Source organism: Gnatocerus cornutus, chromosome 8 (assembly GCF_029298725.1).
Source record: "Gnatocerus cornutus isolate USDA-ARS CGAHR chromosome 8, icGnaCorn1.1, whole genome shotgun sequence".
Classification (NCBI taxonomy): Eukaryota; Metazoa; Arthropoda; class Insecta; order Coleoptera; family Tenebrionidae; genus Gnatocerus; species Gnatocerus cornutus.
In genome coordinates, this window is record NC_142240.1 from 7,910,648 (window position 1) to 7,927,218 (window position 16,571).

A 16,571-nucleotide genomic window follows, 5' to 3' on the forward strand; every position below is an offset into this window, starting at 1 on the left:
TCGGTCCATTATAATAATAATAAACCAACTCACAAAAAATGCAAATAACTTTGCAACCTCTGAGAAGAATATTTCGAATGTGTAGAATCTGCCTCGGCTTGGCTCGCTTCACTACCTTTTTTTATAACATAAGAGATAGAAAAAATCTAAACTTGAGGACCTTCAAAGTCAAATCCCCAAACATTTTGGTGCTGTAAAAACTAATTAGCACTAAATTAAGAATAAAAATATATTTCTTAAATATGTAACAATAAAAGCAAGTTTTGAAACAACTTTACATCAGAGACTATGTAGATTCTTTAGATTTTGGAAATTAATTAACCTTTGAAGACTCTCGACACGTTTGAGAGTCTGGAAACTCTTCAAACTTAGATTGGAATTTTTTGAAATTTGCCTCGCCTCGCCTCAGCGCATTATATTTCTTCTTCTAAAGAACTTGAAGTCTTAGAATAATGTTTTAGCATGAGTAAAATATATAAAAAATAAAAAAATCGAAATTTGCGGATCTTCAAAGTCAAAGAATCTTGTTGAATTCTCAAGTATTTTGGTGTTGTAAAAACAAATTAGCACTATATTAATAATAAAGATGTATTTTTTAAATCTGTAACAATAACAGTAAGTTTTGAAATAAGTTTACATAAGAGACTGGTGTTAAATATAAAAATATGTATGAAGAATAACATGAGAAATAAAAGAGGAATGCCTTTCGACGAACTTATCGACTACAACATAAACAACACATTTTCAATAAATAATAAAATAATTAAAAAAAATAGAGTTCTGGTATAAGGTCAAGGCATTATTACTCTTCTGCTTGAACTTGTCTAAGTATTCTAGAAAGCAATTCTATGATTGTAAGTATAGTTTGATATGTTTTAAGTCATCAAATACTATAAAAGCAGAACTGTCGTAATACTGTAATAATGTGCCTGAAAAGTTTAGACAATACTGAAACATGTCCATAAGTAGCTTTAGTGGAATCTTTGAAACTGCGAGTGGTTATAATAGCTAAATTACATCTCTTTTGTAATGAACAATTCAGTTTATAAAACTTTTGAATCATCAAAAATTCAATAAAAAAATATTTTACTTATGTATCAAAAATTTTAACAAGCACGATAAGCTACTATTTAGACCTACTCTTCATAAACTTTAATTTTGTCATATTCGATCACCTCAGGATCGATCGGTTTCCGAGAATACTTTAATCCTAGTTCATTCGCAACTTGTTCAATTACGTCCAAGGCATAATCTAATTGTTCTTTGGTATGAGCAGCAGACAGACAAATTCTTATTCTTCCTTGCAGCAGTGGTGTCGCAGGATAACCGACACCAACCGTCGCGACTTTCTCACGAATCAAAATCCTCACCATCGCCCTGCAAATCAACGTTAAAAACGCCTTAACATGGTCGATAATTTTTGAAACCAAAAAAAATTGTAGTAGAATGAAACCTATTGAAAAATGTTGAGAATATTACAAAAATGAAAGGAAAAATAAATTACGGTCGATTCGAGATCGGGAAGTGGGAGAGGGTGGGTTTTTAAGGGTTAAAATCGGTTTCTCGATTTCCGGCAAAACTACAAGTCTTATGGAAAAAAGTTAAATGGCAAAGTTGTAGGTAATGAAAAGATCTACAACTTTTGTATTTACACTTTTTTCTCATAACCTCAAAATTCACATAAAAAACTCAAAAAAACCACGTTTTTGGTTTTTTATTTTTACAAAAATTTTTTTTTTTATGAAATTTGGTGAGAACTTACCTTTGTATGTACCAAATACACAAGAATTTTTTGGATTTGAAAAATTCATTTTTTTTTCCTTATTTTTATTTAATACCGAAAAAACACCCTAATTTTCAATCGAAAATTCACGCGTCAAAATATCAGCTTTTTTAAAAAACTTGGTGGGCTTTTTATTCGTTGAAATCTCTACTTTTAAAATTTAAAAAACGAAAAAAACTCGAATCGAAAAATTATTTTTCTATCATTATGTACAATTTTGAGCTATTTATTAATATTAACACTGTAATTACTTATTTAGCGTATGATTCTATGTTACATTGATAAACAAAAAAATTTTCAATCCATCAAACATTAAGATTGCAAAATAAAACATGGGAAAATGGTTGTTAAAAATATTCAAGATAGGATTTTATCTAAAAAATGAGGATGTTATAATTTTTTTTTCAGTAAAAAAACTGGTTTATTAGTTTTATTACATTTTTCTCATAAAAAAATCTCATAGTATAATAAATGTTCTTCGGAATATTTTTTAGTTCAATAATTTCTGTCTCTTTGACAGATTTATTTTCCTTCGTCGTTTTCCGATTCTAGCAATGAAATTTCGGGAGGTTTTTAATCTAGACTTATTTATTAATTGTGCCAAATTACAAAATTATCGATCAAAAGAAACACATTTCGAATTTTTTTAAATTGATGATGGAACTAGAAATTTTTGAAAAAATATGTTAATGCTTGTAACTCTAACAATTTTAATGCCAAAGCAATCAAATTTGGCAAAGTTACTAATTTGGACTTAGTTACTAACCAGACGAAACTTTAAAGTTATGCAGCAAAAGATACTGAATTTGAAAATTTTTTATAATTTTTTTGAATGGACCAAAAACTGTAAAAATTATTTATTAGGGGTTTTATCTCGGTCAGTTTTAACGCCAAACAATAAAATTTGAGGAAGTTACTAATTTAGACTTATTTATAAACTGTGCTAAATTGCAAAAATATAAACCAAGAAAGTCAAATTTTGGAATTTTATATTTTGAAAAAATATATGGGTCTATTTTAATGACAAAACAATGAAATTTAGCAAGGCTATTATTTCAGATTTAATTACTAAATATGCCAAATTTCAAAATTATACAGCAAAAGATACTACTTTTGGAAAATTTAATTTTTTGATTGAACCGAAATCTGAAAGAATTGTCTAATAAGGGCTGCATCTCTAACAATTTTATTGCCAAAGCAATCAAATTGCGCAAAATTACTACTTTGAACTTAATTACTAAGTCTGCTAAATTTCAAAATTCTACAGCAAAACGTACTAATTTTGGCAAATTTAATTTTTTTTTTTTATTAAACCGTTAACTGTTTAAATTATATATGTATTAAGGGCCGTATTTTTAACAAACATGAAAATTGAGGAGATTACTAATTTAGACGTACAGTAATTAATATACAATTAACTGCGAAAAAAAATGCTATTACAGATCAAAAATGTCAAATTTTGGATTTTTTTATTTTGGGAATAAACTATAAACTTTTGGAAAAAATATGTTAAAACTGTAACTCTGTTAATTTAAATGCCAGAGCAATCAGAATTTATTTGTTTGTTAATTATAGTAGTATCTTTTGATTGAAAATTTTTTTGTTAATCAATGTAACTTAGAATCATACGCTAAATGAGTAATTACAGTGTTAATATTAATAAATAGCTCAAAATTGTACATAATGATAGAAAAATAATTTTTCGATTCGGGTTTTTTTCGTTTTTTAAATGTAAAATATTTTCCATAGTGACGTATATTTTTTATTACACTCAGAAAGTAGAGATTTCAACGAATAAAAAGCCCACCAACTTTTTTAAAAAAGCTGATATTTTGACGCGTGAATTTTCGATTGAAAATTAGGGTGCTTTTTCGGTATTAAATAAAAATAAGGAGAAAAAATGAATTTTTCAAATCCAAAAAATTCTTATGTATTTGGTATACGGGAGAGGGGGGCATAGTGGGGTACCGGGGCATAGCGGGGTAACACTCCTGCTGCTCAAATCAAACGCCGTGAAAAAAGTCGAATAGCGTGTTTTAATTGGTTGTTAGTTGACAGTTAACCATGTGTGTTTTATAAAACAAAATGTGAAAACCTCTATGATTTATAAAACAAAATGTGAAATTCAGTGTTTTCGTTAAAAAAATCGCGAAGTTAGGGAGCAAGTTTTTTTCAAATCTAGTCATACAAATGTAGTGGCTAAATATGATGAACCTGCTCATTTATGTGCAATATGCATTGATGCCTAAACCCCTATGTGCGGGGCAAATCCCATTTTTCAAAACAATGCTCACATGTCGTAAGTGTTTTATTGTAATCAAAAAAAGTATAACAAAAATCATCCGCAATACATTAGTCTATAATATTTAGTAAAAAAAAATTGTTAATTTCTATTATTTTAACAAGGGTGGCTAATTGATTGTTAAGTACCCCACTATGCCCCCCTCTCCCCTATACAAAGGTAAGTTCTCACCAAATTTCATAAAAAAAATAAATTTTTGTAAAAATAAAAAACCAAAAACGTGTTTTTTTGAGTTTTTCATGTGAATTTTGAGGTTATGAGAAAAAAGTGTAAATACAAAAGTTGTAGATCTTTTTATTACCTACAACTTTGCCATTTAACTTTTTTCCATAAGACTTGTAGTTTTGCCGGAAATCGAGATAAACCGATTTTAACCCTTAAAAACCAACTAGCCCACTTCCCGACCTCGAATCGACCGTAATTTATTTTTCCTTTCATTTTTGTAATATTCTCAACATTTTCCAATAGGTTTCATTCTACTATGATTTTTTTGCAGGCTTCAACACTTGTCTATAAAACTATGCTTAAACTTACGCAATCTTCGAGTATAAATACACCAGGATAGGAACCACTGGCGAATCTTCATTCCCATGGACAATAATCCCCATCTGTTCAATCCTCTTCCTGAAATACTTCGTGTTTCTCGCTAGAGTTTCAATCCGTTTCTGGCCCTCGTTAGTCCCGTCTTTGCCCATCAAAATCTTCAACACTGCGACGATTTGCGCGGCGACCGGTGGTGCCATCGCCCAAGCGTGCTTCGAAGCGTAACTGTTTTGTCGCAAGAACGTTATCAACTCTTTGGTACCAGCTATGTAGCCTCCAGCGGATCCGAAACTCTTAGTGAACGTGCCCATCAAAATGTCTATATCTTTGGGGTCGCAACCGAAATAATCGACGATGCCACGGCCGTGTTTACCCATTGCGCCGATACTGTGCGCCTCGTCCAAATACAGATATGCTTTGTACTTTTTCTTAAGTGCTATGATTTCCGGTAAACGAACAATTGTGCCTTCCATGCTGTAAACTCCTTCTACGACGATCAGGATTTTTTTCCACGGTTTATAGAGGCCAGGGGGTTGGTTGGGTTGGCCGGTGTAGATGCTCTCGCGGAGGATCTGCTCCAAGTGCTTCACATCTGTAAGAGAAGAAAAACTTTTAAGCGCTCCCAGGTTGAGAAATTGCCGGACGTTAAGCCGCCAGGTTGAGAAATTGCCGATCGGATTCACCTATATTGAGCTTAGTGTGCAGAAACGGCTCAGCGTACTTTAGGAATTGACTAGAGGGTTGAAGACTACTGGTCTAAAAGGGTTCAGGAGTACTCGGCGGCAGAATGCCTCGAAATGCGTCTTATTTTTGAAGAGTGTGATCGAAATTCGACCGAGGACGTTTTCCATGTCGTGATCATTATCCGGACAACAAAACGATTCTTAGTGTTATTTCTCGGGCTGGACACACTGATCAGTTATTAACAGATCGGCGCGAAGTTGGTGGAGCCCCAAGACAGGCCAAAACTGTTGAAAATAAAGAAGCCGTTTTGGAAACGGTTGATGAACACTCCACGCAAAGTATCCGAACTGTGGCACGCCAGTTAGAAATCAGAAGATCTTCTATACAAAAAATTCTCGCGACAGATCACCGGCACCCGTACCACTATACCAGGGTTCAACATTTACTCCCTGGGGATTATCAGGTCAGAGAAAGTCTTTTGCGAATGGCTTATCATCGAAAGCCGCTAGACTTCTTCCTCTGGGGTCACTTCAAAAGTGTTATTTATGTGGTGCCGCTAAATACTGAAGCGGAGCTCAGACAACGCATTCAGGAAACTGTGGATGGCATCACGTATCACATGATTCAAAATACATGTCAAAGTTTGGCTGGAAATAATGGTGGTTTGTTCAAGCATTTGATTTAACTATTACACCATGTGCCTTGTTCTGTTTCTTGTTGTAATAAAAGGGTTCTTTTTAGAACCGCCATTGTGTGGTTTTCATCTGTCAAATTGACATTAGATGTCAGTTATAAAATGTAGTGGACCAAATCAATTTTCCTTTTTAGGATTTAATTATGAAACCTAGCAACAATAATATTATTTGTGTTTGAGCGTCTGGGATTGGTCATTTTTGTTAAGCAATTTCTCAATTTTAATGCACATTAGGACAAAACAAATTGCATTTTTGGCGTCCTGATTGCTGTCGGCATCCGCCCTTTTTCGGCTAGGCGTGAGTTCTGGGACACCTGTATTTTTGAATATGACTTTGAAGACTAGACATTTAAATTATTAAGGGAACAGTTTAGCAATGTTGCATTTTTCTAATTTTTATTTTGATACCACTGCAAAAACAGAGTGCGGATTTTTTTTAACTCTTTTTTTTACTCTCGGGAACTACCCAATTACCCCTTTTCAAAAACATGCCAAAAAAAAAAAAACATGCCAACGGAAATAACTCGATATTCAAAGAATATTATTTGTTGCATGTTAAAATAGTACTGCCGCACTAAGCAAAAATGACTTATCTACATAAAAGTCCAAACTGAGATATCGAACTATTTGTGTTTATATTTGGTTTAACTATTTACCTTATGATCTTGTACTTCAAAATCCTAGTATATTTTTTAAAAGCGCTTTAAAATATAACCCTAAACTTGTCATTCAATTATTTCTTTCGGATTAGTTAATTTTGCACTTCAAGCGTTTCTTTGAACAAAATATTCCACATTTACTAAGCACAAATACCTTATCTGCAAATCAAAAAATTATTAATATTGTTCTCCATAGTTTAACTTTATTGTCATTATGCCATTAATGATAATTTAACAATTGTATATTAACAAATGAAATAATTTTTTTTAACAAGTTATGAACAAAAAATTAAATTATCTAAATTTCAATCGACCGTTGTTGTAGACAAATTAGGCCTGTTTAAAATCTTTTTTGTATTTAAGTGTTTTGTCTCTCTTTGGAATTTCACCGTTACAAACTTATGTAAATATTGAACGAGGATTTAGCTTATTTACTTTAAGTAAACTGATAACATTCGTTTATGTAAAAAAAATATTCATTTGCATGTCAATCACTGACGTTTTAGAAGATTTATTCTTATCGCATTTGTTGAAATCCTGTTGATTTAATTTGTACTACTGCAAGTTACACTTTCTGCCAATTAACTAGGTAAAAAAAGAAGGAAAGTAAAGCCCTATTCTTATTATTATTATCATAATTTAACATCCAAAACTCTTCATTTATTTCACATTGTCTGTCTTTCCCTACACTATTTCTGCCGTTTTTCTTACATTTACATGCGTTTTTGACAGTGTTAAGCTCGCATTGCAGTTTGCTTCTTTTTGTTTCGTTCACTTAAAGATTTGTCGCAACGTCTTCTTTTCCTTAAAATTCCTTTTTTTGTGAAATAATTTTTCTTCACTAGCTATTTACTTTCCATGTTTTCCTGAATACCACAATCCGTGCTCTCATTGTCGCTCACATACATAAAATGCATCTGCGAACCGATATAATGGAAATGGCATTTTTTGAAGTAATTTTAATTTACCTTGAAACAACTGCTTAACTTAATAATTAAACAAACAACAAATCCGTACACAAGTAATTACAGCGTTGTCCAACCAAATAAAAATGACAAATACATATAAAATTGAATTCTTGAAATCTACCAGATAAGTTTTTGTTGCACAATGAACTTAGTGAAAATGCAGATAGGTCTTAATTGCTTAGCAAACTTATAAAAACTGCAGATAAGGTATAATTCATAACAGTTTTTTCATTACATAGAGTGAATATTCGTATTTTTTTGTTTATTGGAATAATAATACTTGGGTTTAACAGTTTGTATTTATCAAAAACTCCATTTTCCAAAAAAATGTAGATAGGTCATTTTTGCTTAGTACGGCAGTATTAGCGTCATTTGAGACGATTAAAAGTTCACACAAAAATTTGGGGTCCGTGACATTAGCACCCCGACGAAAGAAAAAATGGGTTTGAACGTTGCGAAATCAATGCACCCGTGATGCACTCTCATGAACCGTAAAAAATTTTTTTTGCACCCCTTTAGTAGCCAAGTTTTCGAGGTTTTTAATTTGGGGTGCTGCTGTCACGTGACACCAGCACCCCACTAAACCCAATTGAAAAAAATAATATGTTCACTGTGTTTAGCATGTAATGCACCATTATGCACCACCAACATGTTGGACTTACCTTCAACCCTTACGAAAATTCTTTTTTTGTACATAACCAAAAATCAATAGTGCAATGGAATGCACTCGTGATGCACTGTTTCGGACCGCAAGCGGTTTTAATTGCACCCCCTTAATTACAAAGTTATTGATGTTTTTAACTTGGGATGCTCAAGTGACAGTAAATTATAAACATCTATAACTTTGTTATTAAAAGGGTGCAAAAATTTTCTTTTCGGTGTGTAACAGTGCATCACCAGTGCAATCCATTGCCATATCGATTTTTGATCAAGTCCAAAAAATATATTTTTATAAGAGATGAAGGCGTTAAGGGTTGAAGTTAAGTCCAAAGTTTTGGTGGTGCATGATGGTGCATTACATGCTGAAGACACTGAACGTATTATTTTTTCTAAATGAGTATAGTGGGGTGCTGGTGTCTGTCACGTGACAGCAACACCCCAAGTTAAAAACCTCTATAACTTGGTTATTAAAATGGTGCAAAAAAAACTTTTTGCGGTGCATGAGGGTGCATTCATTTCGTAACGTTCAAACTTTGGTTTTTTATTTTCGGGGTGCTAATGTCACGGACCCGTCGTCGTATTGAACCGACAGTTTTACCCACAGACCTCGGTTTTTCCGACCGTTACGTTCCAACCGTCGAAACCGTCGTGCAGAACGAGGTTTGTGGGGCCCTTAAGGGTGGTTTGACTTAAGCCATAAAATGTTTACTAGGTATATATCAACTGGGTTTACTACACGCAGTAAAATACCATAGTAAATTACTATAGTAGCTTAATGAAACAGACCCCAGGTTGAGAAATTGCCGATCGGATTAAAAGAATGGAGCTACTCACTGTTGTGTCTGAACACCTTCACAGTGGCTCCAGGTAAACGAATGCCTAAAATAAGTGACGCGTGGTTTTTCTCATCGCTTATGACAAGACACCCAGGCGACACAAGAGTCGGGATATTCAAAGCATTGGTGGCAAATCCCATCCCAAACGTGATCGCATCGTCCACTCCCAAGAACTCCGCCGTTAATTTTTCTAGTTCGACATGTAAATCACAGGTACCATATTGCTGTCTCGTGCCGCCTGTAGTGACTCCATATTTATAAATAGAATCAATTGCAGCTTCGGCGCACGGGCCGGATTTTTCCGCAAAACCCAAATAGTTGTACGATGCCAAGTTTATACATTTGATTTTCGAGCCAGTAAACCTGAAATCAAAACACTTTTTATATTATTCAAAGGGGCTTTTTGTCTTACTCGAAAGTCCAACCGCTGTCATTGGTTATTCGCTCTTTCAGAACGACTTCGTTGCCCGGAACGCTACAGATAGGGTAGTTCCAGCAGTCCCGTACTCTTCTATAAACGTACATTGAATAAAAACTCGCGAATTTATCAAATAACGGCGCGTAACCATCGCGGTTCTTCTCTTTTGCTATCTTTGGGGGGAAGAGCGCTTGACTGAGGTAGCCAAGAAACATTAAAATGTAGAAACTGATAAACGTTAAAGCTGCGGTTATTAAAGTTGGAGGTTCAAAGGATTCTTTGAGTGGACGTGTCTTCTGTGGGGGGTCCAAAGGTTTCACGTAACCCTGAGAAAAGAAAAAGGCTTTCGATTAATTTTCGATGTTTTTCAATTGTCTGCAATTTTGCAAATTTCGTTGAAATATAAACTGCAAGAAGAAGCATTAAAATGCGAACATATGACTTTTTATTAACGTACTTAAATATTAAGTAATTTGTAGTACATCCTCAAAAGAAGATAAAAAAGTAATTAGTTTTACTTTTATTATCGCCCACTCAAATTTTTATGTGTAAAATTATTATCTTTTTGGCTGACAACCTCTCGAATTATGACCTTGTGCCAATAAAAGTTGCCGAAACCTCTAAAATATATTACAATGTAAATATGTCCTTTATTTTCACATAAAACCTTCCGCAAAGTTTAAGATAATGATGTAAATATAATAGACTCATTAATGTTGATATTTGCAGTTATAATACGCTTTATGGTGCACAGAAGTTTGGTAAATTGGGTACTTATTTTAAACAGTAAACGATGTATGTCGACACAAGCGCAATAAATCTGACCATATTGCGTTTTTACTTTTTTAAACTATTTAATGTTGGCGATAAATTCATTGCTCTTTCGAAGCGTGTCAAGAAAAACCAAAGCGCCTTATCAAGGCCGTGCTTTCGTAGTTATTTTATTTTATTTATCGAAATCAAATTTTAAGGGGCGCTGAAACTTGATCTAGAGAATTTGAGAGTAGAAATTGAAAAAACAGGTTTCCAAATAACATCCTGAGAGACTTCAACTGAAAATTTGATAACAATTTCAATCAAAATAACTGCAAGTTCTAAAAGAATCTAACAATTATAGATCAAAATTTAAAAAGTTTTTAGTCTAGGATTGAGAGAGTAATGAAAACTACGAAGGCTTCAAATCCAAAAATTCTATTAATTTTGGTTATAAAATTCTGATAACATGTAGATTTAGATAAAGATAATATGAAAAAAGTTCCAGATTTTTAAATAAAATTTTAACTGAAAATCTACAAATTTTTATTCACTCTTTTAAGAATCTAAAACGTTTAGATATTGAGAGAGTTCTAAAACTAGGAATTCTAGAAAGCGAAAGTAAAATCAAGCGTTTTAAAAATTCTGAAAATCTTCCAAAGAATCTAAAAATTTTGGTTCTTAAAATATGATACTTTGGAGATCTTATCTTGTAAATAGAAATTAAAAAGAATTTTCAGAGTTAAAAATAAAAACCTGACAAAACTTTAACTCAGAATAAAAAAAAATTGTATCAAATAATCTGAAAATTTTAATCATGATGACCTCACAGTTCTTCTAAGAATCTAATAATTTTAGATAAGAATTTGGAAGTTTTTTAAAATGAACAAAAGATGAGAAACCAATGATCTAAAGGCTCAAAAATCGTTGGATTCTGCTGAGAACTTAAAAAAATGTAAAAAACGAATAATTTGCTGAAATCCTGAAAGGCTAATGATTTGGAAAACTTAAAAAATCCTGCGATCCTGAGAAATTTAGAATCCAAAAATCTAAAGAATTTTAGGAATTCTAGAAAAAAGAATCTAATGATCTGAACATACAAAAATCTGAAAATTTAGAGATCTGAGTGTAAAAAAGAAATTTCTGAAATGGAAAAATCAATGATCTGAAGTCAGAAGATTCCAAGACTGCTTTGAATTTGCAAATGCAAGATCTGAAAATTAGATCATTTTTAGATCTAGAGAATTTGAGAGTAGAAATTGAAAAGAACAGGTTTCCAAATAAGATCCTGAGAGACTTCAACTGAGAATCTAAAAACTTTGAATCATTAAAAAATCTCATAACAATTTCAATCAAAATAACTGCAAGTTCTAAAAGAATCTAAAAATTATAGATCAAAATTTAGAAAGTTTTGAGTCTAGAAATAATAGAGTGTAATGAAAAATCGATTGCTTAAAAATTAAGAAACGAAAAGAATGATCTGAAGGCTCCAAATCTAAAAATTCTATTAATTTTGGTTCTAAAATTCTGATAACATGTAGATCTAGATAAAAATAATTTGAAAAAAGTTCCAGATTTTTAAATAAAATTTTAACTGAAAATCTACAAATTTTTATTCACTCTTTTAAGAATCTAAAACGTTTAGATTAATATTGAGAAAGTTCTAAAACTAGGAAATCTAGAAAGCAAAAGTAAAATCAAGCGTTTTAAAAATTCTGAAAATCTTCCAAAAATCAAGAAATTTTGGTTTTTAAAATATGATTCTTTGGAGATCTTATCTTGTAAATAGAAATTAAAAAGAATTTTCAGAGTTGAAAATAAAAACCTGACAAAACTTTAACTCAGAATAAAAAAAATTGTATCAAATAATCTGATAATTTTAATCATGATGACCTCACAGTTCTTCTAAGAATCTAATAATTTTAGATAAGAATTTGGGAGTTTTTGAAAATGAACAAAAGATGAGAAACCAATGTAAAAAAATGTAAAAAACGAATAATTTGCTGAAATCCTGAGAGGCTATTGATTTGGAAGACAAAAAATCCTGCTATCCTGAGAAATTTAGAATCCAAAAATTTAAAGAATTTTAGAAAATGCAAATAAAATTAATGACACCAATCTAAATTTAAACTAAGAGGATATAAAGATCTAAGAAAACTGTTACAAACTATACTTTCAGCTATTCCAATTGCTTATTATATTGGCCCCTGTTTGAAGTTTGACGAAATCACCAAAATTAAATTTAATCATGACAAAGTTGTTTCTAATCTGCTAATCCACGAATTAGATATAAGTACACTGATAAGCCCAATATCAACAAAATGAATCATTTAAGGTTATCGCAGTCGGCGTGCAGTTACCTCAAAACTTGACCACTCTATAGATAAATTTTTACGGTAAATTGAAGGTCGTGGCTGACTGGAATGATCACAAATTAGTCAATGAACAATCAATGCCATTATCTCCTTAACAGCAAACTCTGGACTCTTATTTACACGGTTGTACCAATGAAAACATTGCAGGAACGAGTGGTTTTTTATCTTTCCTAGAATTTCTATTACCTAACTCCTATATTGCTGATATGAGGTTTTCATCACAGACAAATTACTAACTCTGATGGAATTTTTGAACTTTTACTATGCTTACACGAAAAGTAAACATTTAGGCAATAAACGTAAGACAACAAAAATAAAACTCACGTTTTTTATTGGTCCCTTCTTGCTTCTAGAGGTACATTCTTCATCTGAAGAAGCCTACAAACAAATAAATTAAATACAATAAAAAAATCTAGGACATCTTATAATTACCAACACATGTCCGTTTTGCAGCGGTCCTCTCGTGTAACCATTTTTCTTATTGATGCACTACAACAATTAATTATTGATAAATAAGATCAATTTTATTAAAATTCAGTGTAAAGCCGGAAAACCCAAAAAAAATAACTACCGTGTATCCATTCGTCATCGGTGTCGAAAACGGTCCAAACCCATTTGAAATCACCTTTTCGAGGGTTTTATTTTCAAATTCTACCCCATTTATTAACCCCGTCACTGTTTCACCTGCACCCTCTTCCATTCTCGCTTCCATACTGAAGGATATAAAGGCGCATGCTCCTTATATTTACAAAAGCTGCATTTTTGTTGGTTACGCGCTGTCGCGTGATTCAACCAACCTTGGATTTGAAAAAGTGCGGGCGCTTCCTGGGGGGCTCTAACCTCCAAAGGTGGAAACTAAAACAGAAAGCAGAGACTTGTCGGGGGTTCAAACTATTCACAACACGAATAAACAGATACTAAATTCGAAAAACGTTGAAGCACTGGGCGGAGAAAAATTGTTTGACGTTACTATGGCGCTTCGATTTTGTTTTCCCCCAGACTAGTGACTTTTTACATTTTTTCCCAGTTCTGCCGAAATGGAGGGAATGAAAGTAAATACAGTGGAACTTCACTTAAGCGGACACCAATGGGGGTCGAGGTTTTGTCCGCTTAGGGGAAGAGAGAGGATTCAAATTTTCAAAAACGATTTTATAATAAAAATCTGTACTTCATAAATAAAGCGAAATTGCCGCTTAAGAGAGGTGTCCGGTTATTAGAGGTGTCCGTTTGGAAAAGTTTCATTGTGTCGCACTTTTTTAATGTATCGTTGCTTAATCTCGTCTACAAAACGAATAAATTGAAATTTAAAATTGTTTTTGCCACATTTACAGTGATTTTAGTTTCTACCCTAAAATTTTCCCGAGACTAGTGACTTTTTCTTTTAATTTATTACCTAAAATCCGTATGATGTTCTAAAGTCCGTTTTTTTTTTAAACCACCAACACCGCAATCTTCTCCTGCATTACAACCGGCAACGTTGCCTAGAGAGATTTTTGGTGAGAAAATAGTTGTCAAATTTTTGACATTTCTGAAAATTAGGCAGTGTTTCCGTTAAAAACGTTTCTTTTACAGCCTGTTGGATTTCAAATCAAATGATTTAATAGTGAAAAGACTCAGCACAGCCTGAAAGGCCGTTTTGGGTAATCAAATTGTCAATTAGGTAGCTAACCTATTTGTCTTTATCACCAAAAAGTCACCATTGACGACGCTGCCGGTTGTAAAGTGGTGGGAGAGTGAGATTTGGTGGTTTTTTAATAAAAAAAACGGACTTTAAAAGAAAGTAAATTTTGCGATGTCATTTAAATTATTGTTGCTTTATCTTGCCTCCAAAGCGAATTAACTGAAGTTTACAAAAGTTTTAGCCATATTCACAGTGATTTTTGTTTTTTCCCTAACATTTCCCCCAAACTAGTGACTTTTTCAGATCATTATTCTAAATTCGACGCGGCGAAATGATATGAAAGAAAGTAAATTTCGCAATATTCACATTTTGATTTTCTCTTTATTTTTTTACCCCAAACTAATGACTTTTCCTTTATTTTTTTTCCAAATTCAGCGTTACCTATGTTGTAAAAGAAAGTAAATATCGCCGTATCGCTTAATTTATTGTTTCATTTTGTCTCCAAAGTAGTAAACAAATCTACAAACTGTAATTAAAAACAGTTTTTTATTCACAATGAATTTAGATTTTCCTCTAAAATTTTCCCTAAACTATTGATTTTTCGTTTATTTTTTTTTCCAACTTCGGTGTAAAAAATATAATTTCGCAGCCTCACTAATTTATTTCGTTTTTTTATTTTCTTACAAACGGAGATTTCAAAAACAACAATTTTGTGAGAGATTGGGAGATTTTGACAAATTCGGCGTTGTTTCTTTTACAAGAAAAAAAATGAGAATCTCACTTGCTTTACCGCTTTTTACCATAAATATCACGAATTAAAAAATTTCGTTTGTATAGTTTATCCGGTGAGAGATTGGTAGATTTTGACAGATGACATATAGGTTGGCAGCAAATTATGCAACAAAATATATTTAAAAACACTAAATTCCTACGCGAATTGAGTTGACAGGCTTGACAGTAAGTGGGTTTATTTTGTTATTTTAAATTTCGCGCGTAAATTTAGTGACTTTTCGGTCATTCAACCTCTCACTGTACAAACTATAATAAATCTCGAAATTTAGAAAACATGTTTGACGTATCAACAGTGACTAAATTTTCCCCTAGATTAGTGACTTTTAATGTTATCGATGTTTTATCTCGCTTGTGAAGCGAACAAACTTGAATTGAAAAATCTTTTAGCATTATCCAAGATTAAACATACAAAGGTCGGTAATTAAAACAAACACGGACAAATCAAAAAACTTACCTAATTTATCCTCAACACAACACTGATAAAAGGTCATGTTTATAAAACCGCAATTTTAAACAAACGATTGACGTATCGACAGTGACTTTGTTTTTTCCCCTAAATTTTCCCCTAGAGTCGACAATCTATCGTTAAAATAATAATAGTTGGTGGTGAAACCTAAAACAATTCTGCGTAATGATAATAAAGTACACACAGGTGCAAAACCTCCCCCATACAACCCAATAATCAACAATTTTGTATTAGGGATTTTGCGTTTTCCCCCAGAGGAGAGACGGTTGGTACCTCTCGGCCAAAGATGCTTGGTTGATAAAAATGGCAGGTGTTGTTAGTAACGATGTTTGGAAAAATTGGGATAAAACAGGAAAAAATGACTTGTAAGTGTAAACAGAAATGAATTATTCTTAATTTTCTCGTATTTCTACAATTCGTTTTCGTTGTGTTCTTTTTCGCTGCACTTCCTCGTTGATGCGCCTAATTTGTGTTCTTTTCAGTGTGAAAACGTGTCTCCAGTCGCTAAAAGACGAGAATAAGTCACCAGTTTTGGACAAATCCGGGAAAGTTTCCACTATCATAGCCAACATCAATGCTTTGATTGATAAAGGTTTGAAAGGACAGTTAAAAGTGGAAGCTGTTGTGGCCACTCTACAGGAACTTGTGGTAAGATTCGTTTTTTCTGAGGTTAAAACTAAGCATGGAGTTGTAGATTTCTCACCCTGATGTACCTTCAATTCTATTGGATGTGTTGAGCATTACTGATTCTTCATGCATACCAGACAATGAAGACTCAAAAGAAAGAAGTAATTTGTGTTTTATTATCAAGGAGTGTGAAAAGGTTGCATTTTTATCGTTCACGAGTAGATTTAACAGTAATTTTTAGCTCCTCTCTGACCAGTTGTTGAAGGAGCGCTTAGAAATTGACACCCTGCAGGAAGTTGGGATTTTGAAAAATAAAACTTTTTACTCTAAGTTCATCAAGGTCAAGACGAAATTATAGTAAGTGTTGACACGCATAAGCTTCAAAGATTG

At 32.6% G+C, this 16,571-nt stretch overlaps 2 protein-coding genes across 7 annotated transcripts in view; one reads left to right on the top strand and one right to left on the bottom strand.

Annotated features, from left to right (window-relative positions):
* Positions 1 to 574: 574 nt before the first annotated feature.
* On the bottom strand, positions 575 to 15,618 carry lace (serine palmitoyltransferase long chain base subunit). 3 transcript variants are annotated; one of them, XM_088043959.1, is made up of 8 exons: positions 15,543 to 15,618; positions 13,247 to 13,530; positions 13,108 to 13,164; positions 13,000 to 13,053; positions 9,542 to 9,873; positions 9,128 to 9,492; positions 4,620 to 5,220; positions 575 to 1,377 (listed from the first exon to the last, which is right to left on the bottom strand). In XM_088043959.1, exons 2-8 carry the CDS (start codon positions 13,385 to 13,387, stop codon positions 1,137 to 1,139), a joined length of 1,791 nt encoding a protein of 596 aa, XP_087900085.1. In that variant the 5' UTR covers positions 13,388 to 13,530; positions 15,543 to 15,618; the 3' UTR covers positions 575 to 1,136. The 3 variants fall into 3 exon arrangements, with proteins under 3 accessions (XP_087900085.1, XP_087900086.1, XP_087900087.1); XM_088043961.1 differs by having other exon boundaries at positions 1,257 to 1,400; positions 15,543 to 15,616; XM_088043960.1 differs by lacking the exon at positions 15,543 to 15,618 and having other exon boundaries at positions 13,247 to 13,595.
* Positions 15,619 to 15,804: 186 nt separating this feature from the next.
* Positions 15,805 to 16,571, top strand: part of tho2 (THO complex subunit 2-like protein) — a 36,767-nt gene continuing 36,000 nt past the window's right edge. For 3 of the 4 annotated variants that reach the window (XM_088043957.1, XM_088043956.1, XM_088043958.1), the window contains exons 1-4: positions 15,805 to 15,919; positions 16,037 to 16,202; positions 16,249 to 16,377; positions 16,423 to 16,538. In XM_088043957.1, the coding sequence (XP_087900083.1) occupies positions 15,858 to 15,919; positions 16,037 to 16,202; positions 16,249 to 16,377; positions 16,423 to 16,538 (473 nt within the window). In that variant the 5' untranslated portion in view covers positions 15,805 to 15,857. The remainder of the gene's footprint in view (positions 15,920 to 16,036; positions 16,203 to 16,248; positions 16,378 to 16,422; positions 16,539 to 16,571) is intronic. The other variant, XM_088043955.1, reaches the window with a different exon arrangement.